The sequence below is a fragment of the Enhydra lutris genome, unplaced genomic scaffold (genome assembly GCF_002288905.1).
Source record: "Enhydra lutris kenyoni isolate GAN:26980312 unplaced genomic scaffold, ASM228890v2 scaffoldscaffold14, whole genome shotgun sequence".
NCBI lineage: Eukaryota > Metazoa > Chordata > Mammalia > Carnivora > Mustelidae > Enhydra > Enhydra lutris.
This window is the reverse complement of record NW_019154098.1, coordinates 36,710,836-36,728,879: the sequence shown is the minus strand read 5'-3', so window position 1 is coordinate 36,728,879 and position 18,044 is coordinate 36,710,836. Positions and strand designations below refer to the sequence as shown.

Here is an 18,044-nt window from a genome sequence, read left to right as displayed (position 1 = left end):
ATACACACACACACACACACACACACACACACACACACACACACACACACAATTTAACCAAACAGTACAGAGCTTTACGGAAGTTGATAGGCTGACAACATCTATTAAATGTGTCAGAAGTTCAAAATCAGTTTAAGTCCATTCACTATTACTCTGCCTTGCTGAAATTAAGACGTACTATCAAGCTGTCCCTTGACTTCATGTTTCATGTGCATTTCAAGAAAGAAAAACTACTTTGAAAACTATAAAGTATCCTACATGTATGGCACTGCCTGTAACGAGCACTGGGTATGACTCTGGTAATCCAAAAAAGGAAATCCAAAAGTTTCTAAAAGTCATCCACAAAAGCAACAAGAATGGTTATCTTGCAATTTAGGGAATGCTCCAATTAAAGATCATGAATAGCTGTATGCTCCATCGTAAGCATTCAAGCAGGCACAGACATAAGACAACCCTGACACCTACGGACCCTACATAAGAACGGCATACAGGACTCTGGAGAGAGAGAAGGCTATTCCAGGTGCCTGAGAGCTGGGGACAGTGATCTGGGGAGACTGGAGAGCATCAGGAAAACGTTACAGATAGGCCTGTAAGGAACAGAAGAGAGGAAAAGAGGGCAACCTAGTTAAGAAAAACTGCGTGGAGGCAAGAAAGGGGTAGTGCGACTTGAGGAACAGTGAGGGCTCAGCCAGGGCAGAAGGGGCCGGCCGCAAGCACACACAGGGGCCGCACTGCGGAGGACTCACCGGTCCCGGTCCCCGAGTCTGTTCATCTGGTGGGAACACATGACAGTTTCAGAGGTGGGGCTGAACTGTGCTTCCAGAGGATTTCTTATTGCAGGGAAAAAAAACATGGGGGAAGAGACTAGCAAACTACACACACAGTCAGTCAAGCTGAGGAATAGGGAATTCACAGTTAAAAGCTAATGCATGTGTTTACCTACATACCAAGAGCAAATTTACAATTTTGTCCTTTCCTTAATACCCTCTTTTGTGCCTTATGAAAATCAAGACACAAATTACCTATCTCTACCTTTTGGAACAGCTTCTTATCCGTATTACTTTCCTAGAATGACAGTGCCTCACACTTAACGTCAACTTCTGCAAATTCCTACAGCCTTCCTAGCTGTAATTAACCAAGGCCAAGTGACCCAATGAAATCATGTCCCCCTTCAGTACTCTATCATATTGGGTTTGTTTCATCTTTACAGCCAGGCTTTTACCAAACACATAGCACATAAACAGCCATTGCTGAGGTGGTGCTCTCTAACACCCATTCTTTATTCTTGCCGCTTAACTGAAAACAAGCATATTATTTTTCTGTACTGTTTTTCAGAATGTTAGAAACTTTTCAGAAAAAAAAATCAGCACTTGAGTTGAGCCCTGAAGAATGGGTAGCGTTTCCACAGGAAGAGACTGGGGGTTAGACAGAGAAGAGAAAGCTATTTCAGTAAGAAAACACACAAGCAGAAACAGAAGAAAATAAGAAGGGTGTAGAGACATTATGTACTAATGTTCAGTAGGAGGAGGAAGAGGAAGAGAGTAGGAAGAGAGCTAAGTTCTGGAGCACAACGGACTGTATAGGTATTTAGACCATTATGTCATTTTTTCCTTAAATTAGAACAATCCTTTGAGGGAGGGATTAGTGTCTGTGTTTCATAATGTGACAGAAGGTACTGTAGCTCAGAGGGTGAAGTAACCTGTTCACATTCACTCAGCTAGGAAAAAGCAGAGCCGAATTTGAACTTCAGTGCTGCCATTTTTCTTACTGGTCATTCAACCACGGCCTTCAATGTTTTACAACCTCTTATCCTAGTTAAGAAACTCTGTTCCTATTAGAAATAGTCCCGGCTTTTCAAAACAAGGCTTAAATACAGTCTATTTTGCTATGAAAATCTATACACAGAAATATTAAATAACAGAACTTAACAAAATGCAGATCAGAAATAAAATCTAGAGGGGCACCTGGGTGGCTCAGTCAGTTACGCATCTGCCCTCGGCATGTCAGGCTCTCTGCTCAGCAGGGTGTCTGCTTCTCTCTCTCTCTGGCAAAAAATAAAATCTTTAAAAAAAAAAAATATCTAGAAACATGAAAGATTATTTTGTTACTGTAACTTACTAAACTGACCTAAAAAACTTAATAAAACATAAAAAACCCCAGCTATATAGCAAACCTACTGGACAGATCATTAAACAGCCACAAAAATGGCTTACACTGTTTGTAACATGAAAAGCCCCCACTTGTTATAATGTTAAGTGAAATGCAAAATGCAATGTATCTAAAGTGACTATATAAATTCCAACTTTACTATATTCTTCAAATTTTTACATGTAATGAAAATATTATTACTTTTGTAATCCAGTAGAACACACTACAGTTTGGGACCATTTAGTGTCAAGCAAACATCCCAAAATATAGCTCTTTGGGCCTTACCAGTATCATTGCATGTAGCAGAGCAAAATTCTTGCCTGTAAATCTGCATTTATGACCTTGAATAATCAAAAGTTAACTTACGGACAGGTATACTGTTAAAAAAACAAGGAAACAGGGGCGCCTGGGTGGCTCAGTGAGTTAAAGCCTCTGCCTTTAGCTCAGGTCATGACTCCAGGGTCCTGGGATTGAGCCTCGCATCGGGCTCTCTGCTCGGCACGGAGCCTGCGTCCCTTCCTCTCTCTGCCTGCCTCTCTGCCTACTTGTGATCTCTCTGTCAAATAAATAAAATCTTAAAAAAAAAATAAGTATTTCTTTTAAAAAAGTACCAACAAGATTATTTCACTAGTAATTATTTATCTTCCTACCACCATGTCATTCTCCTGCCCCAAACCCTGAAAGTGTCCTGAAAATATTGGGAGTAATATGAACTGATTACTGCAGTGTGCACACATTACACAATCTGGTTCCATTCTAATAATTGCTCCCCATTCTCACCCAGGGTCTCAAAGGCTCTTTCACAAGCCTTACGCTCCGGCTGGCCTACTCACTTTCTCTCAAAGAAACTTTATGTGCTTCATTGAGCTTTTGCTCACTCAGCCACCCTCACTGGGATTCTCCTATACACTCCTACTCCTCCCCAGCTGACTCCCCACCTTCCAGGCACAGACCAACCTCTCCAACCCACAAGTCATCTCCCTTCTATATATTCCTGTAGAAGTTTTTGTTTATAAAACACGCCAAATACTTCAACATATAGTCTGAAATTGTGTAAATAAATGTGCTATTTCCTAAAATGAGTTTTAATTTCTGAAGATAAGGGACTTTATTATGTTTCTTTCATAATAATGAATTACTTCTGTGTAATGCTTTACAGCTCATAAAGCAACTTTGCATGTATTGTTCTCAATATCCTGGTGACTTAAAAGAGAATGCTTCAGAAAAGAAAAAAATTTTAATTCTTGAAATGACCAAAAAAGAAAAAAAAAAAAAAAAGAAAAGAAAGAAAAAGACAGTGCTTCACTAATGATGTACAGGGAGCTTAGCCCCTAAAGACTTGGGATAAGGATACTCTTCTTCCCTACAACCCTTAAATAATTAATAGCTAATAGTGGAAAAAAAGGTTAACATTTCTTTAAAAAAAATTGAAATAAAAAAAGAAGCAAACCTCATACTTAATGGCCAGATCTTGGTTTTTAAATATCATTCTCCAATAAATCAGGAGAAATGGCTCATTTGAGGACTGAGACAGGGAAAATACAAGATGGACATGGAGCTTCTTGCAACACAAGGAGATGCTCAAAAAAGGAGGGGGCATAGCAAAGGGATAGAAGTGCCAATCTGAAAGCACTCCCAATAGCCAAAGTTGAAATAATTTGACAAACAAAATAAATAATACTGAATTAAGAGTTCATATGGATAAGCACCAGGGAGAACAAGTCTTCCATATGGAAGAATTCCAAATAATATACATAGGTACTCTCCCTTCCAGGAGGTGGAGCTAAAGCCCCACTCACCTTAAGTGAAGGGCTGAACTTTGAAAAATCAGCATATGGAAAGGAAAAAAGTATAGCTTTCCAGCGAAGAAACACAGCAGACAGCACCTTAACCAAGTGACAAAGGATAACATCACCTGTGATGTCATGTGGGGATCATTTACCCCAAGGATTCAATGAGAAGGGTGTATCACCTGTGCTCTTCACTAAAACCTGGCACCCTAATGTAGTCCTGAGAAGAAAACCAAATCCAAGCTAGGGGACATTACACAACATACCTCCACACACTCAGGACTGTCAAGGTCATGAAAAACAAGGAGAAGACTGAGAAGCCACCAAAGACCACAAAAGACCAAGAAGAAATGACAACTAAATACAGTGTGGCATTCTGGACTGGACCTTGGAACTGGAAAAAAAAAAAAAAAGACATTAATAGACTAACCGGTAACAGTAATATGAAAGATAATATACCACAGCTGGTTTCTTGTGATGAACACACCACAATAATATAAGATTAGAACAGTAGGGCAAGCCGAATCTTATACTACACCTTTTTAACTTCTCTGTAGATCCAGAAGTACTCAAAAATTAAGAGTTTAGGGGCACATGGGTGGCTCAAGGCTAAGCATCTGCCTTCAGCTCAGGTCATGATCCCAGATTCCTGGGATGGGCCCCACGTGGGGCTTCCCTGGGTAATGGCAAGTCTACTTCCTCTCCCTTTGCCCTTCCCCCTGCTTGTGCTCTTTCTCAAAATAAAGAAAATCTTAAAACAAAACAAAACAAAAAACTAAAGAAAATTGCAGAGATCCAGATCAAGTATGTGGAAGCATCCTGTATCAAAATCACAAGATTTGTCGTAAGTGTTCACAGCTATTAGCCCAGAGGATGTCTAACCCACAGCCGGGGCTGCACATCTCCCTCCCTTCCTCAGTATAAGTGTTCTGTACTAAGAGGCAGGACCTCTAATCCCAACTGGCCATTTCCAATAAGTCCTTTGGGTCAAATGATGATCAGGAAATAAAAGTCTGAACTTAGTACAAATAGTATTAGATTTATATGAATGCCTGTGAATAAAGGCATTTCAAGGTTTTGGAATCTAGTTCATCTGACCAGATATTTAAGTCTCAGTAAGGGGGGGGGGGGGAACCTTAAATAAAAATAGATGAAAGGCCTTTAAAAGGCAAACCTTGCCAGTATCACGTTTCCATTTAGGAGTAAGAATTTCTGGGTACCACAGGGCTTTAAAAAAAAATGTACATTTTAAAGAATCACCCCGGTTGACAAAAGTGACCTATGAGCTGGTTGACATGTATTGAGTAAAAGGAGGCAATATTAAGATTTATAATGAAACACCTTAGTATCTAGTTTAAGTCTGATATTTAATACTAAATCGATATTTGAACCAAGACTGTCTTTGGCAAACCAGGATGTATGGTCACCCTAACTAAAGACCTAATTTTGAAAAACAGTTACACGGATATAGAAGAAATACTGTGTTGGCCTACTTCCTACTAATTAAAATTTTAATAATATAGATCCAAAATGCAAGTCACATTCAGAATTTTACAAGACAGAAGACACTGGTAAAGTGAGGTACTTTATCTAAGTCTACAAAAATCTAAGCTATTAATGATAACATGTATAGAAACAATAATGGTGTATACATAAACAATGATTAGAAAGTAGTATGATTTTAACATAATCACTTCACATTGTAGATATGTCCATATGGATACAAATAAATGACTGAAGGGGCGCCTGGGTGGCTCAGTGGGTTAAGCCTCTGCCTTCGGCTCAGGTCATGATCTCAGGGTCCTGGGATCGAGTCCCGCATCGGGCTCTCTGCTCAGCAGGGAGACTGCTTCCCTCTCTCTCTCTCTCTGCCTGCCTCTCTGTCTACTTGTGATCTCTCTCTGTCAAATAAATAAATAAAATCTTAAAAAAAATTAAATAAATAAATAAATAAATAAATGACTGAAGTCTGGCTCCATATGTGCAGATTTTGAATTTGGAGCCATACCAAGTACAAAAATTGGGGCTAGAGAATGGCTGTTCAAAATAAAAACGAAACTATTAAACAACAACAACAAAAAAAAAAACCTCCAAAAAGATGGTAACTCAGTAAACAACTTACCCAAAGAGCATTTAAAATAGAAGACATTTTTGGGCACCTGGGTGGCTCAATTGATTAAGCATCTGACTCTTGATTTTGGCTTGGGTCATGATCTCAGGGTGGTGAGACTGAGTCTGGCTTCGAGCTCTATGCTGGGCATGGAGCCTGCTTAAAATTCTCTCCCTCTGCCCCTCCCACTAACCCCCACCCTGCGCACTCGCTCTCTCTCAAATAATTACATAAAAAATAAGAGAGGACATTTAATTTTCAGTTCAATATAGTAACCCACAAAGACAGGTTGAATTTTTATTAATAAAACATCTATTTTCTCAATAAAGTATATAGATGTTTTATTAAATCATAGAAAGGGCTAAAGATTTTTCTCAAACACTTACAACAGATAAAATTTGGCTAGCCTGAAAGATTTCAGACTGTAAAGTCACAGTAACCACAACCCCCTGGTGTTGATCTTCATTTCTATATACCTGAAAAAGTATGTGTCTGACCAAAATCAAACCAAACCAAAAGCTCCCCAAAATGAAAAATCAAGCACAAATAAAGTAATTCAGATTCAGTAGTTTAAATATAGTATTTCAGTGACAGTTTGGAGTGTGACTATCACTGTATTATAGAAAAAGGCCTTGATATTAACTACATTTTTAAACATATGCTGTCTATTCCACCTACTAATAAAAATGAAAAACAAGTCTTCTGGCTAAAATAGTGATGTTGGCCAATTCTACGGTACTCATGCTACATTATCTCAGATTTGAATTATGATGTGATTAACTAGCTAGGCAGTAGCTTTAATATAAAACCAAAGTGTTATCTCCTTCAGTTTACTGACCTAAGCATTTTTTATTTTAGTGTTATTTTTGCATTAACAGGCAATTATTTCCCCCTTCCTACAACTTGCACTACAGAAAGGTTTCAGAATGACAAACTTTTCCCTTTCATTCTTAACTATTCTGTACACCTAAAATAGACAACTGCAGGGAAAAAAATGTGAAATGAAAAATCTCTTGCTGCCTTTAAACAACTGAGCTCTATACTCAAGAGATAATTCTGAGTTGAGAAATTAAAAAAAAATGGGAAGAGGCAATATAAAAATCTCCTAAAATGTAGAAGAAATTAGACTAGTTTAGTTTTCTTTAATATCTTCTTTAATAAGACATTACAGCACACAACTGAACCCCCAATGTGTCAGTTAAACATGGGGATGTAGATCCATAGGAAGTAGAATGGAAACAAATGTAATCTTGACCCCATTTCTTTTGGCAAATAATGGAAATACAGAATACAAATGGACCAATTATCTCTCAGTGTCTCAGATTTTTAAAGTCTTTGAAGACACCATAACAGTTTTATAATGAACTTTGCTGTGATCTGTTAAAGAATCTTCAAATTTAATAATGAGGATGCTTAAGAATTGCAGTTTTCCCTTAGAGCAAATTTAACTCAAACATAACAAAAAGGGATTGTACTAGTAATCCTTACATGAAGTATGATAATTAATGTCTTAAGACCAATGCAGCTATTTTCCTATCACTGAGATATAAAGTTATATATGGTGTCTTCAGCTGCTTATAAAAAAGGGTTAAATACCAGAACAAAAAGCTTTTATTCTGAATTACAGTCAGCAAAAATGAAAACAAACAAACAAAAAAAAAACAAAAAAAAACTTGTGAATGGTTTTTAAATGACTTGTTACTAAATGTAAACATACATATGGTCAAAGCGCTTTTAAAAATCTTTAAATTGTAATGTAACCAGAACTTTAATAATACCCACAAGCAATCAGGCAAGTTCTCATGTTCTGGTAGCAACATATTAGGAGGTAACAGATATTAAATCTGAAATTTAGGAAATTAAACACATGAAAAAAAGTTATTTTGAAGTAAGAATGTAATAGAAGTTGCTAAGAAACTATTGCCACTGAAGCTTTTCCTTGTAAATATCTTACTTGAAATTTACAGTGAAGTCAAACAAGATGGGCAGAATATGCATAGCTACAAAACAAATGCAGTGATGAATTACAGCGGAGAGAGGGAATGCATTTTGTAATCCAGAGTCAGATTTGTGCCTCTAAGCAATTACCAGTTGAGTGATCTTCCTATTATATGAACTTTAAAATTTAAACAGAGTTAAAGCAGTTTCACGAGTAAAGTTAATAGTTGACAAAAGCAAATTAGAAGAACCCTAAAATTAGTCTTCCTTAACTGGGTAGGATTTACCTCACCTATCTTTACTAACCCACTTCCCCCATCCTCAAAGCCAAAAGGAATGTGAAGATTGGCGTATAATTTAATCCTTTTCTAGTTCAGACAGAAGTCTTACTGTACAGTCTTTGATTTTAGGAACCAGCACAAAGTAAACTCCTAAAATCAACTATTCACTTACAAAGGAAAGGAGGGAGGTGGTTCTGGGAATTAACCCAGCAGCAAGTCATTCCAATCTTCCTGTTAATGAAATACCATTCATAAAACTGGCTAAAACATTAATAACTTCCAAAAAAATCCTTCAAAAATTGAGTTTTAATTTCCAATTAGTGAACTTGAAGAATTTTGAAAGAATCTGGTATAATTTATGTAAGACAGAGCTTTACTTCACATATGATCCATCATATTTTGGATTCAGTAACAGCCTCACTGATTCCATCATGGCATATACTTCAGAGCCTCATCTTTCAGAAGGGCTCACTGAAAATCCAACGCATTAGCAATTTATCAGTCATCTCCGGGGTGTTCCTGGATAGCAGCTATGGTCATGCGGCAAACTGAAATATTCCCACCTCAAACACAGGAAACAGAGGAATCAATGACGCATGCTGGTAATATACTAAGGCAGCAGGGAAGTCACTCTTCGCCTCCATCAACAGCGGCCAATGAAACTGCGTGAACGGGGCTGTTCTAGTTTAGCTAATGAACCTGCCACTGAGCAGAGAGAGGGACAGAAGAACCGCGCCTGCAATTCTAGCTGACAAATTCATTGGATTTTCGTAAGGCAAATAATGTGGAAAGTTAGAACAGAATTTCTAGAACCATTTATCCTGTGATGTTGTAAAATCAAAGTACTACTTTATTAAATGAGTTATTTTACACAATATGAACATCAATATAATTACAATTGTAAAAAAATTTTTTATAACAAGGATGGACTGATTTTCAGATTTCCAAATCAGAGTCAACTGTACATTTACACAGAATTGTCTTTGCATGAAGCCCAAAAGGGAACAGCATAAAAATGAGTGTTTCTGTAGCCCCTTTATTTTTGCTGATCAACAGTTTGTTAGAAAAGCAGCTGCAGGTTTGTTACCTAAGGTCTGAGACAGTAGAAGAGTCAAAGGTGTCATGAATTCACCTATAAAACAAATGAAATATGTAGTGAATGTAAGCATTGCACAAATACAACTTATATGCATTTCAAATGTCTAAGAAAAATGCACCACATGCAGAGGTATCGTTAGTCTGACAGATCTGTCAATGATTTTATAAAGAAATCTTTGATGAATTTACTATGAAAAGAAATAATTATCTCACACCATCCCACCTTAGAGGAAACAAAGAACACAAAACCAAACACACAGACTATTTTTAAGCAACTCTCAAGTTTACACACTATATGCCTCTATTTGCCAGGTGTCCTAATGCACTAAGTTCTGTTGGACACCAGAAGTAAAATACCTGACCCAAAGCACTCAGGAACATTGTTCTGCATCATTTCTGGGGAGCAAGACCCTCAAATGCCTTTGTAATAGTTATTTTCTTTAAGCTAGTTAAGTCTCTTCCATTCTTGCACCACAGGTGGCCAGCATCACATCACCTCCCCATTTTGGGCAACAGTTTAAACTTGGGTGTTTCAAAAGCAGTGGGAAGATCAAACTGGTTTGGAAAATGGGCTTTTAACAATTGTAAAAATAAACATTAACTTAAAAGGGGAAGGAATAAAATCTCAGCTGGAAAGTACACATTAATTTCACAGTCAGAGAAGATAATTTTGCTCTGTACACAACCTTGACATTAACGAAGGAAAACACAAAAGGTCAATTACCTGTAAACAACTTTATGCCTGAACATCAGCCAATTCTGGAGGAAGTGGAGTCTTAGGATGCTTGCTTTCAAAGTGCTGCTTGAAGGTCTTAGGGTCTGGCATTTGTGTCTAAGTAAAAATATGGGGGGAAAAAAGGAACTTGAATTTCATGAAATAAAAAATGTGTTAACTTTTCAATTCCTGAACCTGCTCATGATAGACAATTATCTCAAAACACTTTTAAGTTCCTGCAACTAGTGGCTGGCATATGAAAAAGGACCTTGTAACAAAGAGATTCCTAATGTATCACCGTATTTCACATATGAAGAAAGGGTGGGTCACACAGAATGAAGTATTCTGCTTGTCTGATTAACAGCAAACAGGTAACATTTACTTAAAATGTTATGCTAAGCAGGTTACCTCAATTCTCAGAACCTTCCTACAGTAATCTTAAATTAGTTCCTACTATCCTCTCTATTTCACAGGATAAGGAAACTAAAACCTAGTGTGTAATTTGCACAAGACCTGTTTTAACCTAGTACTAGTACTTCAGTTCTCAAATGCTATACTATACCAACTTCCCTAGGCAAGGACCTTCAATTATTTACTTTAGCCCATTTGATTAAACAAAACATGGAAAAAAAAAGTTTTTGCTGTTTTGAGTTTTTAAATAGGTGAACAGCTAGTATTTTTAGGTCAAAGTATTTATTCATCAGTAATTTAATGAAATTTACATTTACCCTGCCTCTTTCCAAACAGAATCTAAAGTTGCTTGATTTCATTGAGTGTATCAAAGCTTAGTATGAACAAGGCATTTAATGTTAATAGATTTCCTCTCTTAATGAGAATTTTTATGTAGTCAGGAACTTCTACTTCATCAGTAATGCCTTCAGATGATGAACTTTACTCTTGGAATCATGTCTTACTGAGAGCCCTTCCCAAAACCATACCCAGGTATATAAGGCTTTGAGAAAAAAATACATTATACATATGGTATCTATAAGCATAGTATTTGACCAACCTATGTATTTTTTCTTTTGGGACTTCTATTCACTAACTTCAAGGGTGCTAAGCTTAAGCAAAAAAAGCAAGAAAGAGACTCTTTGAATTAAAGAAAAACTTTTTACTTTTTCAAGATTTTATTTACTGAGTGAGCGAGCAAGCGAGAGAGCACAAGTGGGGTGTGGGGCGCAGAAAGAGCAGACTCCCTGCTAAACAGGGAGCCCAACACGGGGCTCAATCCAAGGACCCGGAGATCATGACCTGAGCAGAAGGCAGACATTTAACTGACTGAGCCACCCAGGCACCCCAAGAAAAACTTCTTTGAAAGGCAGTGTGGTACAGTGGTCTGGAGGGTGGGCTCTGGAACTAGACTGCCTGGGTTCAGATCCCAGCTCTTCTTTGTACTAGCTAGATCACCCTGCACAAGTTATTTAATGCCCATGACTCAGTTTATTCTTCTGTAAAATGAGAACAAAAAGTCTTTTATCTCATAGGGTGGTTAAGCGGATTAATGGGCTCATACATGTAAAACACCTGGTAAGCACTTGACAGTAGCTGTTATAACTATTCTTCAAATGTAATAACACGCATTAATTCTAGTAACAGCTCTCAATGTAAATATACTCCATATAGTTTTACAGATATCCCACTACAAATTTAGTGAAGAAAAAAGTCAACTCATAACCAGAGATAGGTTCACTTGTATCCTGCGTAGCTATAAACTAAGAATATAGATCTGGGGGCGCCTGGGCGCTCAGTGGGTTAAGCCTCTGCCTTCGGCTCAGGTCATGATCTCAGGGACCTGGGATTGAGCCCTGCATCAGGCTCTCTGCTCAGCGGGGAGCCTGTGTCCGCCCCCCCACCACCGCCGCCTGCCTCTCTGCCTACTTGTGATCACTCTCTGTCAAATAAATAAAATCTTAAAAAAAAAAAAAAAAAAGAAAAAAGAATGTAGATCTGATTTCCTTACAAAGTTCAAAGTGCAGTATCTGCTCTGAAGAAGACATCTTTATTCTAAATAAGGAAAGGGACTTTGCTTTGTTCACTCCCTTTCCCTGACACCTAGAGAACTATGCCTGGCCACAGGAGCCATTCAAAAAAAAAAAAAAAAAAAAATCTGTTTAATAGACGACTGAAGATGGACCTCTAAAATAACCAATTCTTCAATCTACTATTTATTCTGCCATAGTTGCAAAGTTGTAACCTATATAAAACCAATGTCTAAGTAAAGAATTGTCCACAGGAAAACGGTCTTTCACTTCCCCTTACCCTACAAACAGTGCAGGTATATATTAAGGCAGCTTTGGCAGCAGCCTTTTGGTCATGTCCTTGTTTCTTCTTTTGTCCAGCTTGCTTTTTGGCATTTTTCTGCTGAGACTGAATCTTCTGCTGTCCTCGAGCCATATCTAAAAATAGAACTTGAAGCATTAGAGTGATTAACACAGAGTAACCTAAGTATGGTAACACTCTCAGAGTTGAAGACTTAAATTTTATAGAGGGATCTATCAAAATGTGTGGGTTTTCAAATTCTCACATACAATGCTAGTAGAGAATAAATTAGTACAACCACTGTGGCAAACTGGTAGTTATCTACTCTATAACCCAACAATTTTACTCTCAGTATGTATCTAACAGAAATACAAAGGTACATATATATCCAAAAACAGTACAAGAAAGTTCACAGCACCTGTTTCCAAAACTGGAAACAACCCAAATGCCAGTTCCTAGTAAAATGGATATGTAACGTATGGTGTATTTATACAATGGAATACTACACTGCATTCAAAAAGGAACTACTGTTACAAGTAACAACATGGTTGTATCCAATGTTAAGAGAAAGAAACCAGATACAAAGAATATAGGTTTTATAAAATTTAAAACAGGCAAAGCTAATCTAGGACATACTGACTGGGGAGAAAAGGGCATGAGGGAGGATTTATGGGGTGGTGATATGTTCTACATCTCGATCTGGGTAAAATGCTTATACAGTGTGCTCACTTGTAACAATTCATCGAGCTGTACATCTGAGATTTGTGCACCCTGCTATATGTAATCTTCAAAAATTTACCAGAGAAGCTTAGTGCCTTTACCCAAGCATTTGCCTGATCACTTTTCAAAGATCACCTTCCCTTTCCGGTTTTCACTGTTGTGAATTAAGACTTTTACAACTTTAAGAGAAATAAAGGCTGTCACCTAAAGCTTCTGAAGGAGATCCTAAGAGCAATGGAACTGTTCCCTTAAATACTTCAGGTTCCATAAAAACTACTGTGCTATCCTAAATCCTCCTAAAAAATTGGTCTTTGCAGCATTGCTGGGGAAATTATTAAACAAAATTAAATCAGTTTTCAGTTGAGGGAATGAACCTTGTAAAAAAGGTAGAGATACTTTTACTTTTTACGAATAGTCTTAAATGAAGCTAAATGGGTAAAAAATTGTTACTGAAAATGTTACTTTTACTTCTTCATTAAAATTAAAGACTTCTCAAATCAATCAACAGACTCTTAACTATAGAGAACTGATGATTTCCAGGGGGAGAAGGGTGGAGGGATGGGTGAAATAGGTGATGGGGATTAAAGAGTAGACTTATCATGATGAGCACTTAGCATGTGTAGAACTGTGGAATCACTATATTGAACACCTGAAACTAATACAACACTGTATGTTAACTATACTGGAATTAAAATAAAATAAAAAAATAAAGTCTTCTATTAGACAACATGAATTAAAACTGCTCATAAGGAGTCTATGGGCACCAAAGGCTTTTTAAATATATTGAAATGGGGTCCTACGTAGAATTCCTATATATACCTTTGAGTAGCACTGCAGTTAAGTTTTAAGCTTTTAAATCATTGCAGGATATGAACATAAAATGGATCTAGATCACCTTTACAAGAAAACAGGGCTGGCTTTTTTTCCTGATTAAAACCCTAATTAGTTAATGGATATAAAGTCAAAGCATTTCATACAAACACACAGGCCTCTCCCAAAAAGAAAAAGGGAAACTGACAAAATAAATACACTGCCTGGACAAATTCCCCACTAGTATTTAACACAAAACTGAAAGTCAAATAAAACATACAAGAGGATCAATGCTTTTTTAAGAAGTCGGTTGAATATTTTAACGAACTATAAAAATTTTTAGTATGCTAGCCTAGTTTATTCCCAAATAGTAAATATTACCAGATGTGTTACTCCTTGAAAACTAAATTACCATTTTAGTTTTTATAAAGCCAAATCTTTATTAATCCCAAGTCAAATGGTATGATTCTTTTTAAATGTATATTTAAGTACAAATGTTATGGCAAGCATGCGGAACCTATTTCCACAGAAACAGATTTGAATACTTAAGTATCATTTGGATGATAATAGGTATTCAATCTTTACATATCCCCATATTTCCTAACATCTTTTTATCAGTACCTTATGTCAGAATACTTCAGTCCTCTCATGCATCTGAACTCTTCTACACAATGTCTGCTACACATTCTAACATAATGATTTTGTGGGTAACCTCAACTGTTTTATGCCAATTCCAGAAGTTTCTTTGATAATTACAAGATATTAACTATTTTGATACCATTTTCATGCAGTGATCTGTACAATGTAACGAGATGCACAACATTATTTTTAACTTTTCCATTTAGGGCTTCTCCTAAAATATAACATTACACAATAGATTTAACCCATTTTCCATTGTCATTTAACAGTAACAAATAAAACCATAAAAGCTTTAAGAAGTAAAGACTGGCCGCTTATTCTTATTTTTAAAACCGAAAACCCGGTAAAGGAAATCGAATCAAGAGTCTAAACGCGTGGGGTAGGCCCCTAACTTCTAACAACTCACGGCATTGATTTCCTTTCTGAAAGCAGAAATGCAAACGAACAAGCCACCTGCTTTTGGACAGCTCAACTCTGGGATTACTCTCAGGCCAATCGAATTTTCTACAAACTCTTAAGCACTTCTTAATTATACACAACTGAGGGCCAACAAGTCATTTACAAACACCTTAAATGCAGGTTTTTAAATGTAACTCTTAGTGTGGCTTAGAGGGCTGCAAAGAGGGAAGGAGAAGAATAGAGTTCTTCTAACATGAAGAGCTCTTTCAGGAGGCAACAAGTAAGTATTGCCTCCAAAGATCCTCTAGAAACCAGAAACAACGGAGTAAAAAAAGATTTGGGACTCAGGAAGTAAGATCATTCTCCATAACTATCTGAAACGAGGAGGCCCAGGCAGTGATCAACATCCTGACCCTAGCTTTTAACTACATCCTTTCGGGGAGGGAAGAGGAAAGCACCGGGAGTAAGATCTATTTCACCCAACACTTGATCAACCCCAGCGGCAGCCCGGCCCACCTTCCTTCCCAGCCCGCCTCTCCCGCGTCGGGGAGCCCCTTCCTCGGTCCGGCCACGCAGCCCCCACCTACCCGCCACTCCTCACCGACCCCGGCCCGAGACGCGCCTCCCGGAGGCTTTGGCTGCCCCAAACCCGGCCTCTTTGGCCGCCGGGAGCCCCGGCCTCGAGAAACCGACCAGCTGCTGTCGCCAAGGGGTAAGGTTACCGCTCCGCGCCACGGCCGCGGGCGGCCTGCAACCCGGCCACCTGCAGGGCCTGGCAGGCGCCCGAGCTCTCCCTCAGCCCGCGGCCCGCGCCGGGACAGGACGGGCCCGGCCGCCGCCTGGGAGGCGGGGAGGCGGGGAGGCCGGCGGCCCCTCGCGACCCGCCGCGACCCCGCCGCCAGGCCCCCACCCCGGCTCCCGGACGTCCTGCGGCGTCAGCGCCGCCCCCACAGCCGCTCACCCGGGCCGGGACAGTCTTGCGTCGGAGAGACCGCGCAGCGCGAGAGGGCCGGGGGAGGTGGCCACAGGGAGAGGAAGGGGGAGAGCGCCCAGCACCGCTTCGGCCTCCTCCACCCGCCAAGGATGGGAAAGAGGAGAGCACAACAGCCCGCGCCTCGCGCCCGCCGCCGCCGCCGCGCGCGCCCGCCGCCGCCTCAGCCTCGGGAGAGGCCACTACGCTCGTGCCCGCGCACGCCGCGCAACTCTCCCAGTCGCCCCAGCGCCCGCCTGCTCTCGCCGCCCACGCGCCTTCCTGCTGCGGCCGCCTCCCGCGCCCCTCCCCTGCTCGCACGCCTGCGCCCTTTCCGGTCGCGCGGGCCAATGGCAGCGCGCCCCTATTACATAAGCGTCAGGGGGCGGGGCCTAGCGGCGACGGCGGCCCCTACGAGAGGGGAACTGCTGGGGACGTCACCCTCTGTCCCCGGTGCCCCTCCCCTCCCGCGTGCTCTATCTAGGCGGCTTCGGCCGGCCCCGGGAGCCGCGTGATCCCGGTCCTGCTGGGTGACGGCCTGCGGCGTGTTTCACAAGTCGCTTGCCAGCTCACTCATTGGGGCGGCGGCCGGCCTTGGTCCCCGCGTCCTTTCTCGCCTCGCCGACGCCCTCCTATGCAGCAGCCGGGGCACCGGCCCGGAGAGGTGCGCCAGCGCCGCCGCGGCGTGGGGTACCGGGGAGCCAGCCACCCGGACGCACCACCGCCGCTACCCCAGCCCCCAGTGCGGCCAGCGGGCCCAGCGGACCCTAACAGGGCCGCGTAGCCTTTGTTCTCTCACCGGCCAACCTCCAGTCTCGTTCCCACGGAAACTCTGGTTATTTTTACCAATCGGGGGTTTTTAGTGAGTTCAGGATTCCAGCCTGTCTCAGTGTTGCTGGCTAGGGTACCCCGACCGCTTTAGCTGAATCCTAACATCATACAGAGTTGCTAATATTTGGAAATGGTTAAGTTGAATTTGAGGGGGGGGGGGGGTTCTCTATGATTTACAGGCCATGACCGCTAACTTCCAGTATGTGATTAAGAACAGTTGAGTCTGTAATCTGCTGATATCTGCAAATGGCATTTCAGACTTTGGCTTTATTCTATTTCACTGCGGCCCGTCTCCCCCCGCCCCCAACACTGGTTTCTAATTTGATTTTATTAATAACAAGGAAAAGGGAAGCTTTTACATCTGACGTTCTCACCTTGCTGATAGCATCCACTCTCCCACTTGCATGTCAGTGCCCAGGAGAAGCTAGTTTAAAATATATATCCCAAGTGAGCAGGACTGGGATATAGATATTACAGAATTGTTTAGAACAACCGGAAAGGAGTTAGCGGCTTTTCTCATTTGGGTGGCATACAATGATCTGGTTTTTTAAGTCCTTCCTTATCCTCATTTCAGCCTCTCTCACCTTTACCTTTCACACCTCTCCCATACTGCAGTTTTAAGTTATACGTTTAAATTTTATTGATATCTTTCCAGTATTGAGTTGCAAGCTCATTTTCATCACTATATGCCCAGAGCCTAGCGATGTGGTAAACATAGTAGGCACTGATTAAATGGATATTGGCCAAATGAACTGGAGGTATCTAAAGAAATCAAAACTTTTGACATGCCATAAAGTTCTAGCTTAATCAATAGTCACCATAACCATAATAACTATATTAACCTGCTAATAAGAGTATGAGGTACTCAGTCTAGACACAGGAAATAAAGATCTCCGTCTAGCCATGAATCAGCATGGGCATGGGAAAGGGACAGAGAGATTTAGTGGGCTGAGATAAGTCATAACTAGAGACGTGATTTTTGCTGTCAAGTGGTATTACTATGCCGCTTGTTACTGCGGCCTATATGAAATACCCATTTATGTCAGTGTTTCTTGAAATTCTGCATTATACCACCTTTGAGAATTTGGGAAAAGCTAAGGACGTTGTCTTGAGAAAGTTCATATATATCAAAACTTGCCTCCAATGGTAGAGTTTCTCAACCTTGGCACTACTGATGCTCTGGGCTAGATCATTTGTTTCTACGGGGGCCTGTCCTAGGGATTGTAGAATGTTTGACAATATCCCTGTCCTGTACCCTTTTAATGTCAGTAGCTCTCTATCTCCAGTTGTGACAAATAAAAAGTATCTCCATACCTTTCCAAATGTCCTCTTGGGG

At 40.2% G+C, this 18,044-nt stretch overlaps 1 protein-coding gene across 4 annotated transcripts; it reads right to left on the bottom strand.

The window, feature by feature from the left end:
• Positions 1-7,179: 7,179 nt before the first annotated feature.
• On the bottom strand, positions 7,180-16,132 carry LOC111146685 (zinc finger protein 706). Of its 4 annotated transcripts, none has more exons than XM_022502342.1 (4): positions 15,869-16,132; positions 12,340-12,476; positions 10,090-10,197; positions 7,180-9,399 (listed from the first exon to the last, which is right to left on the bottom strand). In XM_022502342.1, exons 2-3 carry the CDS (start codon positions 12,472-12,474, stop codon positions 10,102-10,104), a joined length of 231 nt encoding a protein of 76 aa, XP_022358050.1. In that variant the 5' UTR covers positions 12,475-12,476; positions 15,869-16,132; the 3' UTR covers positions 7,180-9,399; positions 10,090-10,101. The 4 variants fall into 4 exon arrangements, with proteins under 4 accessions (XP_022358050.1, XP_022358051.1, XP_022358052.1 ...); XM_022502343.1 differs by lacking the exon at positions 15,869-16,132 and adding an exon at positions 15,495-15,784; XM_022502344.1 differs by lacking the exon at positions 15,869-16,132 and adding an exon at positions 14,491-15,488.
• Positions 16,133-18,044: the final 1,912 nt, after the last annotated feature.